This window comes from Sceloporus undulatus, chromosome 8, assembly GCF_019175285.1.
Source record: "Sceloporus undulatus isolate JIND9_A2432 ecotype Alabama chromosome 8, SceUnd_v1.1, whole genome shotgun sequence".
Taxonomy (NCBI): domain Eukaryota; kingdom Metazoa; phylum Chordata; class Lepidosauria; order Squamata; family Phrynosomatidae; genus Sceloporus; species Sceloporus undulatus.
Genome location: NC_056529.1, coordinates 13,091,140 through 13,109,804, shown reverse-complemented (window position 1 = coordinate 13,109,804; position 18,665 = coordinate 13,091,140). Strand labels below are relative to the sequence as shown.

Here is an 18,665-nt window from a genome sequence, read left to right as displayed (position 1 = left end):
TGTTATACTACAATCCCATTGTTTTCCAGCTCAAGCTTTAATGCATTGTTTATTGTAGGCAAACTGCTGCAACCCAGCACCAAAAGCCTGTTTTTCAATGTTGTTGCCACTCCCCCCCCCCAAATCCCCTTTCAGATAGATGAAGGAAAGGAAGGTATGAGTAAGAATAAAAATATGTTGTAAAAAGGAACTTATTTGTCAGAGTTGTTGTTCACTATGGCATGCCTGTATTCTCTTTGTTAGTGTCACCTTATAAAGCAATAACTTTAATACTTTTTCTTTCCTTTTAGAAATGTTGTGATAACCAGTGTGGTTCCAGGTGACTATGATGGTGACTCCCAAATGGATGTCCTGCTGACAACTCACCCACAAAAGCAACCCAGCGCTGACTTAACTGTCTTGATTTTTTGGGGAAATAATCAAACTTTAGGTAGGCCATGCTGATGTAGAAAATTTAACAGATAACCACCAAATTATCCTCAGAGTTGGCTAGTAATTGCCATATTTGTGTCAGAAGCAGTGCTGGTCTAATTCTTGCTGGTCTTATGCCTGACGTCTGTGTATTCAAGAGTCCTATGTGCACAGAGCCTAGAATCATAGAATCATGGACAGTCCAACCCCTTGCCATACAGCAATACACAATTAAAGCACTCCTGACAGATAGTCACCCAGCCTCTGCTTACAGACTTCAGAGGAATGAGACTTCACCACTTTTACGCTCAGGAAGTTCCTCCTAATGTTTAGGTGGAATCTTTTCCTGTAGCTTGCGTCCATTGTTCCAGGTCCTATTCTCTGGAACAGCAGAAAACAAGCTTGCTCCATCCTCACTATGACACCCCTTCTCCTATGTAAACAGGGCTCTTAACTGTCTCTTCTCCAGGCTAAACATACCCAGCTCCCTAAGACTCCTTAAGCTTATACATATGAGGAAGGGTCATAGTTCAGTGGTTACAGCCCATGCTTTGAAAGTGAAAGGTCCTAGGTTCCATCCTTGTGACCTGATGCTGAACTTCTGGAGAGGTCTACAATAGCTGCTTCAAGGGAACAACAGTGTATTTCCTGCTCTCCCCCCCCCCCTTTATGTATCTTAGTTGATATGTTTATTGCTTTCGAAAACTGAGAATGGCTCAGACATACAGATGCTTCTCAATTTGTAGATTGAGCAAATTACCAGTGATCTGAAATGTGCATAGTTCAAATAGTTCTTTTTTCTGTACGTAGTAAATTGCATTGGGCAAGCAACTATACCTTAGCTTCTTATATTTTGTAAATCTAGAGTGCTATATAAATAAAGCATAATAATAGTATTTTGAAGAGTTCTTGTAAAAATAAATGATACACACCTTAAAAGGTGCTTTATAATAAAAAATATGTATGATTTTTAATCAGTGTTACGATGTTTTAATGTGGGCTGCATCCGCACTACAGAAATAATCGAATTCCAATTTGATACCTGGCTAAATGCTGTGGAACTTTGGGAATTGTAGTTTCTTGTGGCACCAGGAATCTCATGACAGAGAAGGCTAAATGTCTCACAAAACTACAGTTCCCAGGATTCCACAGCATTGAGCAATGGCAGTTAAAGTGGTGTCAAATTGGATTATTTCGGCAGTGCAGATGTAGGCATGGTTATTTTAAAGACTATTAGAGTTGAGCACTTTTAAGCCCCATTTATTGCAGTGAGAGGGTTAAACAGTTAAAGGAAACTGAAACCGTTTCAATTTGAAATGCTCTCAGAGCAGCTTCCATATGAAGAAAAATGTCTTTGATTCTTTTCATATTGTGCTGAATTTGATACTTTTTTTTACTACTTTCATTTACTACTTTGATTTTGAAAGTGTAGTAGTAGTTAGTTCATACACTTGGAAATTAAAATGTAATATAATTTTATTTAAAGTAAATGCTTGGAATAATGTAGTAAGGAGAAGTTAAACTCCAAAGGTAAAAAGTATAATTAACATTCTTTTTTTTTCCAGATGTAAATCGTAAACTAGTATTAAGTAAGATGTTTCATGATGAACCACTAATCATGGAGTAAGTATATATTCATTATAATATAAAGAGTTCAGAAGTGTAAATTAGAACAAAACATAAAATATGTTATGGGCCACTTTAATTTTAAATGTGGAATATGGCCTTCAGCTAAAGGCTAGTCTTCATACTTCTAGGGATTCTAGGGATTCCCTTGCTTCTCTTATTAATCTTCAGTAAATGAGAAACAAGTAGCATTTTCTTTTAAAAAGTGTGTGATGATAAGCTGGTCAGTATTTTTAATATATTGTCATATTGGTATATCTTGAATGCCTAGAACGTTTTGTTGTTGTTGCAGTTTCAATGGTGACTTAATCCCTGATGTATTTGGAGTTACAAATGAATCATTTAAACCACAGATACTGATTGGCAGCAATAACAGGTAAATAAAATTCATTATCATTTGAAAATATGGGGTATTTGTGAAGTTTCTCCTAGAAATTCTCTTGCTGATTTTTGTCTTTTTATTTACACTGAATTCTGGCTATGATAGTAGGGCTTGCAAAATGCTAGAAAGTAGATTATTAGCGCAACAGAGAACACACAATCAATATTTTGTCCAGTTCTGGACACCACAACTCAATAAAAGTGTGGACAAACTGGAGTTTATCCAGAGCAGGGGGAACAAAATCATGAAAGGTCTGGAAACCATGCCTGATGGGGAAAATGACTCAAGGAGCTGGGTATATTCAGCCTGGAGTAGAGAAGATTTAGAGGTGTTTAAATATTTGAAGTAATGTCAGATTGAGAATGGAGCAAACTTGTTTTTTGCTGCTCTAGAGACTAGACTTTTCCTACAGGAAAAGAGATTCTACCTAAACGTTAGGAAGAACTTCTTGACAGTAACAGCTATTCAAAAATGGAACATTTTGTCTTGGAGAATGGTGGAGTCTCCTTGTTTGGAGGTTCCTAAACAGAGGCTGGATGGCCATCTGTTGGAAATGCTTTGATTGTGTATTCCTGCATGGCAGTTGGTTTGACTGGATCACTCTTGTGATCTCTTCTAACTCTAGGATCCTATGATTCCTTAAGTTTGGACATGCTAATGTCTTGCTCTTTGTGATGACAACAGTGTATTGAAAGAGGCTGAGAGCAGGCTATGGCCCCTATCCTCTCTGTTTTGCAAGTTGCATGCATCCCATATTTTTTTTTAAAGATCAAAACATGTTTGACAGCTGAAAAAGATAAGAAAGCAGAATTAGCAAAATTTCCCTCAGCAAAATCACTATATAATAACAAACAATAATGCAGGCAACTGCCAGATATGGAAGAAAGCCAAGGTTCTAACAACTGGAGTTAAAAAATTTCTGGGTTGCATATATATAAACCTTACCTTATGTGAGTAAAAGAAATTATGTTAAAGATAATTTCAAGAATTGTCAAGAAGCAAAGGTTACTCGACTTTAGAAGTCTTAGAGGAGATAGTCTATTGCGATAACAAATCCTATATAAATGCTCACCAAGAGACATAAATTTAGAATTTTCATAACTGGAAACCTCCACAAGCCTTTACTATTAAATCTAGCAAAATAAGTAATTGTACTTATTTGAAGACATTTTCCATTTCCTTATTCTTGTGTTGTGGCTGAAGTTCTGCCTTTTAAACTCTGTGTTAAATTTTGCTTCATAAAAAAAATAAAAATAAAAAAATAAAACAAATTATTATATTGGAAAGGTTTTTTTTACAAGGAAGAACTTGTATTAATCTGGTTGCAAAATCACCTCTGATCATAACAAACTGGATGTCTACTGTGGTAGATCATGGCATTTGCCCAGGAGCAAAACATAGCCTGGGAAGAAACTAGGTATGTTCCGTTCGTACCTAGTTTCCGTCCATAACGAAATACAGACAGCATGCATGCTCTAAGAAAGAACCCCAAACTAAGGCATGATTTCCCCCAGTATCCCTCCCTTTAGCATTATGTCAGTACTGAATGCTAACTGTGGTTAATACTAGGTTTCTTCTCAACTAGGATATTCAAATCACTTTCAAAGTGCAATAAGAAAGAGGTGTTTAAATTATGATGAGGGAAGGTACAGATGTAATACTATGTCATGGTTGCCACCAACAAGGGCAGAGGGAGAGATATTGCACTGAAAAAGTGCAGTGTTTCGGGAGAGGGATTACTGGTGTTTTGTTCATGGTTACCATATTTGTTTACAATACTGCAATGAGTCAGGCCTCCGATGGTCAACAGGAGCAATAGAGAGAAGTATGGCTTTCTTTTAAATCTACTAATTGTTTTGATTACTTAATCTAATTGATTAAATGTTGCAACTATACTAGCATTGGAACCATACCTAAACATGGACACATGGAATGGCATTGATCCAAGGATAAATCCAGATGTTTGCTACCTTTACCAGATATTTCAGTAAATGAATGGCAGTGTTCATCTATTAGAAAGAAAATGGTTTGTTGTGAAGTGTTTTGCTCTTCCCTGGGGCTTTTTTGCTATTGTGTCAAAAGAAGCACATTAGACATGGAGAAGTCAATCAGATTATTTCAGTGTTTCCATAGAAACGGTGCATCGCTTGTTTTAACTTGTGTCCCCCAGACATTTAAATGTTTTAGTTAAGTAACCTGTTTGTATCCTTCACATCTATGAGTAGCATCCTTAAATAAAAAGGTAAAAGGCTCGATCATTTAGTAAATTACCTAGTAATTTATGGGCCTGAACAGACAGGCCAAAATAAAGCTGCTTCGGGTCACTTTGGAGGTATACTATTTAAATAATCCTAAGAGGCCGGAAGAAAAGAAAAATTAGTGTACCGTTAGGCGCACGTCTCTATCAGCAGTTATATGGAATGAGGCTTCTAGCTTCTCCTCCCAGTGACCAAAAGAAATGTATAGCTCTTACCCAAGCAAAGTGGACACAGAAAAACCAGCCTTCCCTTTTTTGTAGAGAAGGTATTGAGCTCTTATCACAAGAGGACAGTCTGCTGGGGTTTACTGTTGTGCTTTAAAAAACACACCCTAAAATCAAGCCATTCATTTTTGGTTTCTTACAATGAATGGGCTGTTGCTTAAAAGTAATACAGTATGCACAGGAGACTGACTCTGAAGAGCTGAAGGTTAAATTCTTAGGCGAGAAAGGAGAATCTATTTAAGTTATAAATAAGACTTTGAGGGAATAAGTATCTTAAGCCAAATCTTCTTAAAGAATACTTAATCATTGGATGCGCTGGTCAGAGATTCAGCAGGAGTAACAGCAATACCAATTAAATGTGTTTAGGGAACTGTTTGGAAGAGACGATTCTCTCTTTTCTGCTTGGCAACTGAATTAAAGAGATTTCACATAAGCTTTCTTTTCCATTCCTATTTCCAAGTGTCATGTTATACAATTATAGCTCTTCTGTATGATCTTAAATTGTGAGTTCTTCCTAGATATAGTACATTTTCTCTAGTTGTCTGCATATTTAGTTGTTCTCAAAGAGATAGATTACTGGGTATAGTTCTCTGGCTGAGTTCCCAGACAGACATGGCTTTCTTATTGCAGTTTTCTGTTTTTCCTTTTTTGAGATTCCCTGTTCATATGCAGAATACAGAAACATAAGTTTAAAAGTAAATAAAACCGGTAATAATTATGTGAAGCTATGGAAGGACATCCAGATTAATCTAGAAAAATGGAAGTTTATGAACTTGTTGCTTCTAGGGAGAATTTTGGTTATAAAAATGATGATTTTACCGAAGATGATATTTCTTTTTCAAAATGTACCTATTGTAATGAATGATAAATATTTACAGAATTTTTGATCTGTATATCTATTATACTCTATACCTTTATAAAACAATTTCAAAATTCAGCTGGCAAGGGGGGAAAAACCTAGTATGAAATGGAAAGTCCTACAGGACATTAGAGAGAGAGGAGGTCTTGGTCTTCCTGACTTACAATTATATTATGAGGCTTGTGGAATGAGTTGGATTACAGACTGGATAAGACTGAAAAAAGATAATATCTTAATTTTGGGATGTGCTGATTTGAAGTTTGGACAAATTAACAATATTACTTAAAGATGGCAACTTGCTAAATTTAGAAGACGAATGGTGCGATGTAATAAAGCTATGGAAACAAAGATGGGGAGATTTTGCAATACTAAGAAATTAAGTAAATTAAAGAATATAAACATAGATTAAAATAGGTGTGGTATAGAACATGTTTATTGGAAAATAGGTATTTAACACAGAATGGAATGTGTTAAAAAGGTATAGAGTATAATAGATATAAAGATCAAAGAAGGAAGTCAGGGCTACAGTATACCTGACAGTTGGAAAGAGGAAGCTTTCTATTAAGTGTGATGATTTAGATTAAAAATTTGTTGTTAAACGGGGGGGGGGGTTGTCTTTAATTTATAGAGGGGTGATATTTGTAAGTCCATATTATGTTTTTTGTGTATCGTATTTCTATTTAAAAATAAAGAGTAAAAAAAAGTAAATAAAACCAAAAGATCCAAGCACTGTCATTCATAAAGGACCACAGAAGTGATGCTGATGGTCATTTGGGAGTGGGGGAATATCAAGTTACAATTACAGAAGCTGATCCATGAAATATTAAACAGCTCTACACTGTAGCAATCTAGACACTATCTAGACAATTTTAGCTGGTCTAATTGGAAAAGAATTGGGCCATGGGGGGAAGGGGGCTGTATCTGGTTGTGTGTGCATATTCCTGATTAAAGTGTTACACTTTCAATTATCATATGCCAGTGCCTTAAAAGAAAATGGGCCTCATTAAAATCAACAGCTGCAAGGATAAATAACAACTGAAAAATTGATAAGGGTTTTTTTTTTATCTAGAAAGTATAATTCTGAGGGATGCAAGTAATATATGTTTTAGTCAAACTCGAATAATGTATCAAGTGTATTTTCATGCCATTCTAATCCATACTTCTAAATCCTGGACTGCAATGTTGTGGACTGCAGTTTTTGGTAGCCACAGCCAGCATGGCCATTGGTCAGGAATTAGGCAAGTTGTGGACCAAGACATGTGAAAAGCAAAAGGCTGGGAAAGACTGCTCAAAACCATGGTTTAGCATGATGTGTGACCTAGAGCAAGCTAATAGCAAAGAAAAGTCAAATTATGTGTTATGAAATTGAGTTTCTTAATGCCAGTTAATAATAACCACAGGTTGCCATTTCACACCTAATGAAGACATTAAAACACTGACAGAATCTTCTTCTTGGCCATGTATAAATGGGCAACAGGGAAGGTTCATTCCAGCTCATGGACCACGATTCTGAATCATGCCCGCCATTCTGAATCATGATATGTTAACCTGTCTATTGTATTTTTACTTATTTCTTAATTTGTTCTTTAGTTGAAATTAGCATCTAAAAACTATATATGCCTTCTGGCACCTTAAAGGCTAACAGACATATTAGAGTGTAAGGCTTTGTAAGCTGAAACATAGTTGAATACATACAGTAATCATCTAAACGAGAAGATATGTGGAAATAAAAAAGACAGATACACTCACTCACTCTTACTCAAATGCACAAGGAGGTCAAAGCATGGTGTGTAAATGGTGGAATGCTTTATTTTCAAAATTAACTTCTAACTTTTATTTTTAGGAATTTATCATGGCACCCGGCACTGGATACACATAATAAAATGTATATACCCCACTCTCATGCATTTATAGATCTGACTAATGATTTCACTGCAGGTGAGTTACAAATTTTGACTATCTTTTAAACTTAATTTAGCCAGTCAGTAGTACTGAGTATGAAAAATTATGTTTGGCTGCCATTTTAACTGTAATGTCAGTACAGTTTTCTTGTGCTGGGTAGAGTCCAGTACTGTAGGCATTTCTGAGGGGAAATGTCTTATGCGTAGGAAGATTAGGAATATCCAAGTCTTCTTTATTTAGAAGTAGTCATATTAGTAGGACTTCTCTTAGACCAGGAGTGAGGAAAGAACAGCTACACCTGATCTAAGAGGAGCCCTCCATTTAAAAAAAAGGGAAGGGGACAGTAAAATCACCTGTGAGGGTCTAAATACCTTAAAGAGGCCAGATCCTCTCTGATCGTAGAAGTTATTATGCAGGATCAGCTCTATTTAGTACTTGGATGGGAGACTGCCAATGAATACTAGATGTTGGAGGCTATATTTCAGTGGAAGGAACGGGCAAAGCCACCTCTGAGTATTCCTTACCTAAGAAAGCCCTATTAAATTCATGGTATTGCCATAAGTCAACAGGTGACTTGAAGGCAATTTTTTGTTGTGTGTCTTCAAATTGTTTCCAGTTTATGGCAACCTTAAGGCAAACCTATCATGGGGTTTCTTGGCAAGATTTGTTCAGAGGAGGTCTGCCATTGCCTTCCCCTGAGGCTGAGAACATGTGACTTGTCCAAACTCAACCAGTGGGTTTCATGGCTGACCTGGGAATCAAACCCTGGTCTTCAGCGCACATAGCCTTCCTAAATGTGTGCAAACGTGCAAAAAACCAGACAGCAACCCTTCTCTAGTCCCTCAGAACCCCACCCGCTCTTTGCTTCCCTCCATTTCTCCTTCAAAATGGTGATGGAAAGTGATGCAATATTACGTCTGGTATTCACTTTGAAAGAAAAATAGAGAGAAAATGAGGTATCTTGATGTGCTCTAGGCTTTTGCCCTCGAGGAGGGATTGGTGGTTGGCCCCTGGCTCCCACACAGTTGCCCATCCCTGGCATAGGCAGAAAAAGAAAACAACATTAAAATGACCAGGGGTTGGAGAGGTGGGGCAAAGTGATGATCCCCCTACCTTAGTGTGTGATGGAATGCACATCCTCAAAGAGCTTCACCTGGCCCCTATGTGCCAGATAGGAGGGAGAGAAACCTAACTGGTACAATTGTAGGGATAGCTGACAAATCCAAAAGTTTGAACGGCCTATAGCTAGCTGTTCTTCTAATCAGAGTTTAGGGAGTCTCCTTGAGTCCATTTTAAGAATCTTTAGCCAGTACTTAACGGCTTTTAACAAAGCCTGGCACTGGATTGAGTACGCCCCAAGTTCTGCTCTCACTGCTTGAGCCCTGCATATTCACAAGAATGCATGATTTATTTTTGCAACAGATGTAAAAATAAAAGTAGTTGAGCCAGCTGAACTATTTTTGACAGTTATGTCATTATAAACAGCTTAACAGATTTAAAGTGTAGTCTGAAAAGTGCGGGGGGAGCCATCTCATGCCTGAACATCCCTATGCCAATTTTGGTTTTAACCATATCTGTTTATAAACTGACATTGTATTAACTCCCTTCCCAAAAGAAGCTGGCATTCTTACTTATCCAAGATTCAAAGAACTGTGTAACTAGTTTTGTGAAGCCAAAGGAGTCTGTGAGTTGTATGTTTCAAAACCAGCTTATAGAGCGTCTTTGGGGGGCAAAGTCATTTGTTTTTCAAATTAAAAATAATCCTTCTGGGCACAGTGAAACACTTGGACATATCAAAAAAGGCTTTCTGGATTCTGGTGCTTCTCTATTTTATTATGTAGTTCTTTTTTTCCATTTGTGTCTTGGATTTTCATTGTATAGATCCACAAATAGTCCAGCACCATGATGCCAGAATGAAGATCAAGATGTGTGTAGCTGAAGCTGTTATTTATTATTTCATTTTGTTAATTTATATCGTACCTTTTTCCCAGTAATGGAAGTCAAGGTGGTTTACAACCTGTTAAAAACAAATACATCTATAAAATATATAAATATAAAAGCTACTCAAAGGGCAGTTTTTTTAAATAAAATACTCCTAACATTTATAAAGATTTATAAAGTTAATACCATTAAAATTTATTTGAAACATTACATGCACAGCATAAAACAGCACAGTAAGCCATTAAAAGCAACCCCAATCAGTTTCTAAAAGCCTGATGGCATAAGAATGTTTTGACTTGTCAGCTGAAGGAGAGCAAGGAGGATGCCATCCTAGCCTCTCTATAGAAAGAGTTCCAAAGTCTAGGAGCAGCCACTGAGAAGACCACAAAATGAGCCTGAGAATGTGATGAGGCAAAAAGAAAAGCCTATCCCAAAGATCTTGCAACTCTTATGAAAGGAAATATGGTGCTCCAGATAGTCTGGACCCAAGCCATATAGGGCTTTATAGGTCATCTTCAACCTTTTGAATTGTGCCTCAAAATAGACTGGCAGCCAGTGGAACCAGTGGTGTAGTCTCATGTTCTTCCCCTACTTAAACCCTGTTGACATTTCTGTCCCTCCCTCTATTATTATCCAGTACAGCTGACTTGTAGAGTGTACAGATTTGTTCTCCCCTTCTTTCGAAAACACCAGGTACATAGATGGTGTTTTTTAAACATGTTCTAGATTGGGTGGTGATGGAGGAAAGGGAGATCATAATCTACTGCTTGATCTCTGTGTAAATTTGTTAAGAGGTTCCAATTCATAATACTTTAACAGAAAAACAAAATGGCTTTCTCCAGCTAAATTTGACTGCTTAAATATTGAAGCATGGGGTGTCTAGGCAGGGATTTCTGCATAAAAGTGCGATGAGCTCAATCTGGCTTTGGTTTGGAAAGCAAGTTCCTAAACTCATTGTTTTCTCAGAAGCTCTCTGTTCTTTACTTCTACGTGTATGTATTTTGCATGAGGCTCTGGTGGGCAAATGTTTGGGTTCTAGTAAAAAAAAAAACCTAAATAGACTTGGCAAGCTGTATTTTTCCCCATCTGATACCTAGAGGTTTTCTGTAGAAAAGCCATTGTTCTTAATTACAGGACTCTATATTTCTAGAAATAGACTTCAGCCCTAATGCCACTTCTAACTAAACCGAGTGTTCAGTTTTAAAATACTGTATATACATCAGCAAAAATAAGAGTATCTCGAGGAGTCAACATTTTCCCTGCTGTTCTTTGAATCCACAGGGAGTTCTAATCTTGTTGCAAAAACAGATTTATTATTTCAAGAATTACTCCTTTCCTAAGAAGCCTCTTTATCAGCAGAATTAATAGCCTTGACCTGAGTAATGTATTTCTATGTGCTGGTACACAAATTCAGAGAGTGTTATATATAGTGTCTGAGAATGAGATAAATACAGAATGAGAAAACAACCATGGCATAATATATAGTAGCTGCCATATATTCTTGGGTGTAAAGTGGTTGCAGTTTAAAATAATGGACTCCACACAGATAGCAGTAATGTGAACACACTTGATTTTGTATAGAATAAGCTATTTGTGTTTAATACGCTTTTGGAAGACTGCATGTGTTTCCTAGAATCACGTTTACCCATTCAGTCATCTCCTTTTTGGTCTAAAATTTTCCTCTATTGCAGGATCAAAACCTACCATCCAATACCAACTTATACCTACAATCTGCTTTTCATTCACTTCTCTCTAGTCCTTGCTACATCTTTTTGTGACACTGAAATAATTTCTAGTTAAACAACAAGCTAAAAGTAAAATCCGATATAATACTTGCAAACTCATTGTCTGAATGTGTGACTCCTTATGTAGAGTAATCAAAATGGCATCAACAGAAAAGGGACGCACCAACATGCTAGTGGGTACCCCCGCTATTTGCAGAAGTAGGAAAAAATTATTGGGAATCCCCAAGAAATCTGTTCATTTAGCACTGAATATTTAGAATGGGCAGAGAATACCACTTTCTATTCAATTAAAATGACCATAAATGTTAAAGAAATTATTATAGTTATTATGAAAATACTAAGATATTAATATAAAAATACTTCTGATGTAAGAGAGCTTGTAAATTTCATGCACAGAGGATCAGATGAATGTCTGTGGATGTTTACCTTATCAGCTTTAATACATTCCTTCTTCATCTGTTACATATCTATTTACTATGAAATTCGTGATTAATTTCTCTGTAGGTCCCTCATAAATGTCTCTACACCATAGTAGACTATATGTTTTCCTATATCCTTAGTGTCATGAATACAGAGCAGCTCTGGATACAGGAGCCCTGGTGGTGCAGTGGTTAAATGCCTGTACTGCAGCCACTCTCTCAAAACCATAAGGTTGCGAGTTCAAGACCAACAAAAGGGCTCAAGCTCAACTCAGGCTTGCATCCTTCTGAGGTTGCTAAAATGAGTACCCAGATTGTTGGGGGCAAATTAGCTTACAGTTGTAAACCGCTTAGACACTGCTTAGGCGGTATGAAGCGGTTGATAAATGAAGCTTGCTTTGATGGCACTAAGAAGTTGAAATAGTAGGCCTGCAAGTTCACATAATGAGTGGCTTACTAGGCAGGCTTTATTTTCTGTTAGCCATAATCAAAGTCCACTTTTGTTACAATTACATTTGTCCTTACCTTAAAGGATGAATATAATACTAATTTCAAATGCCTACAATTCTGAAATTTTTTCTCTCTCAAAAACAAATCTCTTTAATTTTTTACATGTACATCCTCACTTGTCCTCAGAGGACCTTGGTTCACATTGTATAGTGTGTCCCCCACCCTTATCCTTCCAACAACCCTTTCAGTTAGATTAGATTGAGAGGTGATTGGTCCAAAGCCACCTGCTGATCTTCTAGAAAGGTTTTCACCCTAGGCCTTTGTAGTCGAAGTCTAACTTTCTTAACCACTACACCATATTGGGGGTTTTTCCACTACCAAATCTTCTGCTACAGTCCCAAGAATTCAAATAGTACTGTCCACAAATTCTCCCTTTCTACTTGACAAGATGGTGGCATGGGAACTGGAATATGCCCCCCTTCTTTTTGTGCTATATTGTGTGTTTAATTGTCTACATAAGTCCATCCAAAGGGCATTTATTTGGATTTCTCATTATCAAATATTCGTCTTCCATGATATTTTGCAACGGAAGAGCTTCTCAAGTAGTACGTGATATGGCCTGGTAAGATCCATTCTTCACAAGTCAGGAATCTTACTGGTTATCATAAAATAATTTCTATTGGCAATTTAGATTATGACCTGGGTATTTTAAAAACTGCAGTGTGGCCTTGTGTGACTGTTCTTTTTGTGTCAGTTTTGTTTCATTTGTTTTGGTATTTGCAGTATACTTTTTTTTTTCATGAGGTTCTTGGAAAAGTGTGGGAGGCACATGAGATATTCTGACATTAAAGCATTCTTGTCCCCAGCCCTTCACTCAATTGTGCAAACTCTGGCCTGTTACAGACAGGCCAAAATAAAGCTGCTTCGAGTCACTTTGGAGGTATGGTATTTCAATGATGCATGTGTCCTAAGAGTCCAAAAGTCACACCAAAGCTGCACTCAAGTCCTTAGGACTGGAGCGTGGCTTTAGTGAAGCTTTTGGACTCTTAGGACGCATGCATCATTGAAATACCATACCTCCAAAGTGACTCGAAGCAGCTTTATTTTGGCCTGTCTGTAACAGGCCTCTGTGAAGACCTGTGTTTAGAATCCTTCAAGCTATGTATTGACCTTGTGAATATGAATAAGTTATGCTACCATCAGTGGACTGGAATAAAAGTTCAACAGACATTGCAGGTGTGAAACAGCAAAGAACTGGGTGGCAAAGAGCAAGACAGCATTTTACAACAAACATTTTAATGTGTTTGGATATGACCCACTTGGGTTTTTTTGGTTCCCAGTTTCTTTATATACAGAGCGTGGCTTCTGGAGGTACAATGTATACATCTAAAATTCACAGAGTTGAGTTGAATCGGATGTAATGAAAAATTAAAATAAAATGTAATGTAAATTTCAATGTGAGCTTTTCTTTTTAAACCTCTGTCTCAAATCACGCATTGTGCAAAGGGATAAACTGATGTGATGCTGGCTGTTTGTTCAAGAGAGGTTGGGTGTGTTGTGTAATAGGAGACAGGCTGAGGCATTTCAGAAAAGAAATGGCAGCAGTTCTTTAGTAGGGCTAATTGTAATGCAGGTAGCAACCCACAGTACATGAGCAATGGCACTGCTTTGTTAACTACCTCAGTTCTTTTCTGTCTAGCCAAAAATATGGTAGTTGACTAGTAGTTTATAAGCCAGCTCCTAATATCCTTTTCATTACAAGATGGTGTAAAAAAAACCTGAAATTCAGCATGCATACTAATAACTTTGCAAAAGAAGCTGCTAAATGCAAATTAAAGATAGTGTAGGGTTCGACAACATTTGAACTTGGAATACATTTGCATTATTCTTTCATAAATACCTTTTCATTTATGCTCTGCATTCATCTGCACCCTGGCATAGAATGCCTGCTCCAAGGAGATTTGGCTGATACCATCATTACTATCTTCTGAACTGGAGGCTAAGTTGGCCCTGTTTTCCCAAGTGGCAATTTAAGCTTTTAATTGTGCTTAATACCAGTCATTACTTTAGTCTCTGTACTACTGTAATATTTTTATTTTCTTCATTTTGGGACTCTTTAATCAGATTCACTTGTTCTTAATTTTCATTGCTATGGCTTTTTAAAAATGTATACACTACTTTTTAAGCAGTTAGCGGCTAAAGGTGCTAGTGATTTTTTCAATAGCAAAACTATGTTTAGAGATGGGGCACTGTTTCTAGTACATATTGCAGTCACTTTCAACTGCTCTCTTTTAGCAAATGGTTTCCATGCACATTTACTCTGAAGGACATCTTACTGCCTCGAATAGGGCTTATTCCCAAGTAAGAAGGCACAGATATAGCTCACCATGCAAAATGAGTGCTCTTACCACCACATCTACTAACTGCCCAGAGGTTTTTACTTGCATCTTATGAAGCAGCCTTGTGCTGCATAAAACATCTTAGCCTTGAAGGTTGCTGCTCAAGAACACATACCACATTGAGGTTTGTGTAGAGGGTATTTGGAAAAACCACAGGTGTAGCCAGGGGATGGAAATGCTCAGACTGCCTTGGCTTTGAGGGGCAGAAAAACTGTGTGTGTGTGTGGTTTGTTAAGCAGCATTAATAGGTTACAACTATATTTTGTGGATCCATGAGTAATACAGTTAGATTATATGCAAAGGATTCATGTTTTGCTTGTGTTCAGATGTTTTCTCCAGTTTTCTTTTTTATGGGAATCAAATGCTGAATGTAAATGAGAAATAAACTGGCTTACTTACAATAATGTTTAGCTTATGAAGTGTCAGACTTAAAAATAATGAGTTTCTAAAGCCTGCTGATATGAAGTGAGGTTTCTTCCATAGCTCATGGCAAAACTACAGATTCTACACCCAGAATAAATGAAGTTTTCAGTACTCAATGCCATGCTTTAAGTGTGAAAATCCCAGAGGATAAATCCCAGCTGATCAGCATAATTGGAAACATAATTTAACTGTAGAGATCTAATTTAATACCTGTAAGTTTAAATGAAAACTTCAGGATTAAAATACAGACATAGGGACTGTGCAGATCGCCCCTAAGGGGTGGCCTGCAGCCGCATTCAATTGCACCGGTTTGGGGCTGTGGCAACCACATGCCACTGTCCCCATCTGGCCTTTCCAGGGAGCACAAAGGAGCCGCAGAAAGCCATGGCACTGTGGCTTTAAGGCACTCCTTTGGTCCTGCGTTATGTGGAATAAATGCATCTGATGAAGTAGACTGGAGTCTATAAAAGCTCATGCTGCCATCTTCTTTCTTTCAGTTAGTCTCAAATACAGTATGCTACAAGATCTCTCTACATACTGATTCTACAGAATAACATGGCTATATCTTTAAATTCAATGAGTAAGTCAGTCAAGATATGAGTGTAGCAAATGGTTAAAGGACATCAGGAACTTCTGTTGGCCAGAAAGACCCTGCTATAATGAATGGGAATTGCATAGGACCCCAGTGATGTGACTTGCAAAGCCAGTCTTTCTATAATATGTTGAAAGTGTAAGGCTGGCACATCTTTACAAATCTCTCATTTGGTTTCCTCTACCCTGTTCCAGAAAATAAAAAGGGAAGCAAACCAAACCAATCTCTTCAGAAGAAGAGGAAAAAGCAAAACACATTACAATAGATGAAACAGGCTTCTCTCTTTATAAGCACCAGTGCATTGTTAACTCAGTAAACCTTTTAGACATTTAAATTATCATCTTTCTTTGCCACTTTGTAGTTTCACTTCTCCTTTCTTTCTTTTTTTTAAACAAATACATTTATTCCTCCCACACATCAAATAGCTAAACACATGCTTTGTTTTATTGGTAAGCTGCCTGACATTACAGCCATTGTATTGTTGGCTAGTTTTAAATAAAACAAACCCAGTCTCTATTTGTTTTGGAGATGCTTATTATTATTCTGCTGGTATCATTTTGTACAGGCTTTCTCTAAAACAAATCTTATATAGTTGAACAGCTGTTGGTTGCCACATGTGAACTGCTTTTTGATTTGCCTCTATTTAAAAAATCAGTAAGGAGAAGGGAACCTCATATTTAGTGGGATGAGTGATGTAGCTTTGGGTGCGGGGACAGATGAGAGCATTGTCTCCTAAATAAGAATTTTCTACTCCAAATTAAATTTTCCGTCAGTCCCCAAATTTCTAGCATTGCAGTATTTTAAAACTTCAGCCAGGCATTTAGAAGTGCATTTTAAGTATGCAGAGAAAAGCAGAAGGAAGCATTACCAAGGGAATGCAAACACAGCAAAGATAAGAGATTTATGTGTGAACCATTTTCAATTTTCATTTTACAATACTAGAAACATGGGGACTGAAGGAAAAATTCATTGGACACAGAATTCGTATTTGAAGGGACAATGCCCTTGTTGCCTCTCCCCATTTGCCATAATTCTTAAGAAAATGGTGATCCGTTTTAACTTCTTATTTTTCAAATTTCATTTTGGTGCTTTATATTTCATGTTTCCTTTAAAGGACCTTAGGAAGAGTTCTCTCAAGATGATATATTAGGCAGTTGTTTTAATTTACTACATCAACTTAAGTTCTTTCACTAAAGCATGTGCATAAATGTGTTCTTCCATTTAAACATGCATTTAGACACAGTGGGCTACGACTCTAGAGACCAGGGTTTGAATCCCCACTCTGCCATGGAAACCTTCTGGGTGACCATGGGCAAGTTACACACTCTCGGCCTTAGAGGAAGGCAGAGGCAAACCACTCCCTGAACAAATCAGTGCTCTGTCGCCTTAAGGTCACCATAATAACAAGCACAAATTTTACAATTACAGTCTCAATGACACAAATTGTAATTCACCACTGTTGCAAAACAGATTTCTATCGTTTCGTCTGACTGACCAAGGTTTCATTAGATAGTAAAGTGGTTCATCAGGCCATGGTTTTTGCTGCCACTTCAATCCTATAACTTGTATGTTTTCTTCTCTCCTGTTCTTGAACACCTCCCTGTAATTTCTTCCTTGATCTCTGGTTTTGAGTAAAACCATAGTTTGTAGATAAGAGATGAATTGGCAAGCCATGGTTTATGCTTACCTTCCTAATCAGAAACTGAAGTCCAGGCCAGATCATTGTTCCCAACAGTGGTGAAAAGTAACAGGAACAAAGAATAGTTTGTCAACTTGAATATATTGAAAACTAGAGTTCGTTTGAAATGAGAAGTCATGGAAAGAATTAGAGTACGCACTGAAAGGCAACCAACATCTGTTTTTGTGTTACACGGGAAACTGGCCTTTGCATTTTTGTTTCAGTGAAAGTCGAGAGCCTTGGAATGCTAATAAGAGAGATTATTTAAGAACCATTGAACTAACACAGCTATACAGTACTGTACATTCATCCCTCCATACAGTATTTGCGGCTTTGATTATTCATGAATTTGATTAATATGTTCTCTCTAGTAATATCTGAGTCTTCCATTGCAGCTCTATGGTCAACTTTAACTAAATGTTGCACTGAAAGAACCAGAGATTCCTAGAGAGAATATTCTACTAGGCATTTGTAGCTCCTCCAGTTCAGTTGTATGGCCAGTGTCTGTCAGACATTGCACTGGAGGACCTAGAGATTCCTAGAGAGATGTCCTCTCAGATAAAAACATGGTGTTTTGGTTATTTGCGGTTTTTCCATATTCACGGGGGTCTTGTGTCCCTAACCCTAGCAAATATGGAGGGATGAGTGTAGTCATCTTTAGCTGAAGCCTATGTGGTTGAATTAAATGCCCAAGCAAAGTGTAATTAATGCTTCCTTAGTCTTCTGCTGACCTCTGTCCTTTTGTACCATTACAGATTTGTTTCTCACAACATTATTAAATGATGGACAAATTCAGTTTGAAATATGGGAAAATCAGGTAAGATGCTTTTTAGGTTTTCTCTATTATCAGGGCCTGAGAAGCATCAGCGGTCTGATAATGCTAATCAAAAGAATCTTTGTTTGAGAGAACATAACTCCACATTGCTTCCAAACATCTGAATGTTGCTACTCAGTATGCCTCCCTCTGCAGAATATAAGCTTGGCTGCCAATAAACCACTCAGTCAGTTTTAATGTGTGCGGTTAACAGGACTCCTGTTGTGATGTCATCTGTTGTATAAGATTACTGGCATTTAATTTGTCAGCATGATGGCTTACACAGAAAAAATGATTAAACATAATACCTTTTCTTTGTTGCCTCCAGTCCTCTATACTATTTAAATGTGGCTGTTTTCCCCCCATTGGAAAAATGAGGGGAAATAATCTGGAGACTTTTCAGGCTTCTTCCTTGCTGCTTATTGTAGTTCTTTCATAACTATCCTCCCAATCCTAGTCTTCCTAGGCATGCTACCACTTGTCAAGCAGTTGTGAGTATGATTGAACAACTGGAGACTGCATTGGATACATAACCTAGAACT

The 18,665-nt window shown here is 37.3% G+C and overlaps 1 protein-coding gene across 1 annotated transcript in view; it reads left to right on the top strand.

The window, feature by feature from the left end:
* The first annotated feature begins 291 nt into the window (after positions 1–291).
* The window catches only part of ITFG1 (integrin alpha FG-GAP repeat containing 1), an 84,634-nt gene continuing 66,260 nt past the window's right edge, over positions 292–18,665 (top strand). The window contains exons 1-5 of the mRNA XM_042437666.1: positions 292–430; positions 1,977–2,034; positions 2,330–2,413; positions 7,604–7,698; positions 18,065–18,126. Of these exons, the coding sequence (XP_042293600.1) occupies positions 343–430; positions 1,977–2,034; positions 2,330–2,413; positions 7,604–7,698; positions 18,065–18,126 (387 nt within the window). The 5' untranslated portion in view covers positions 292–342. The remainder of the gene's footprint in view (positions 431–1,976; positions 2,035–2,329; positions 2,414–7,603; positions 7,699–18,064; positions 18,127–18,665) is intronic.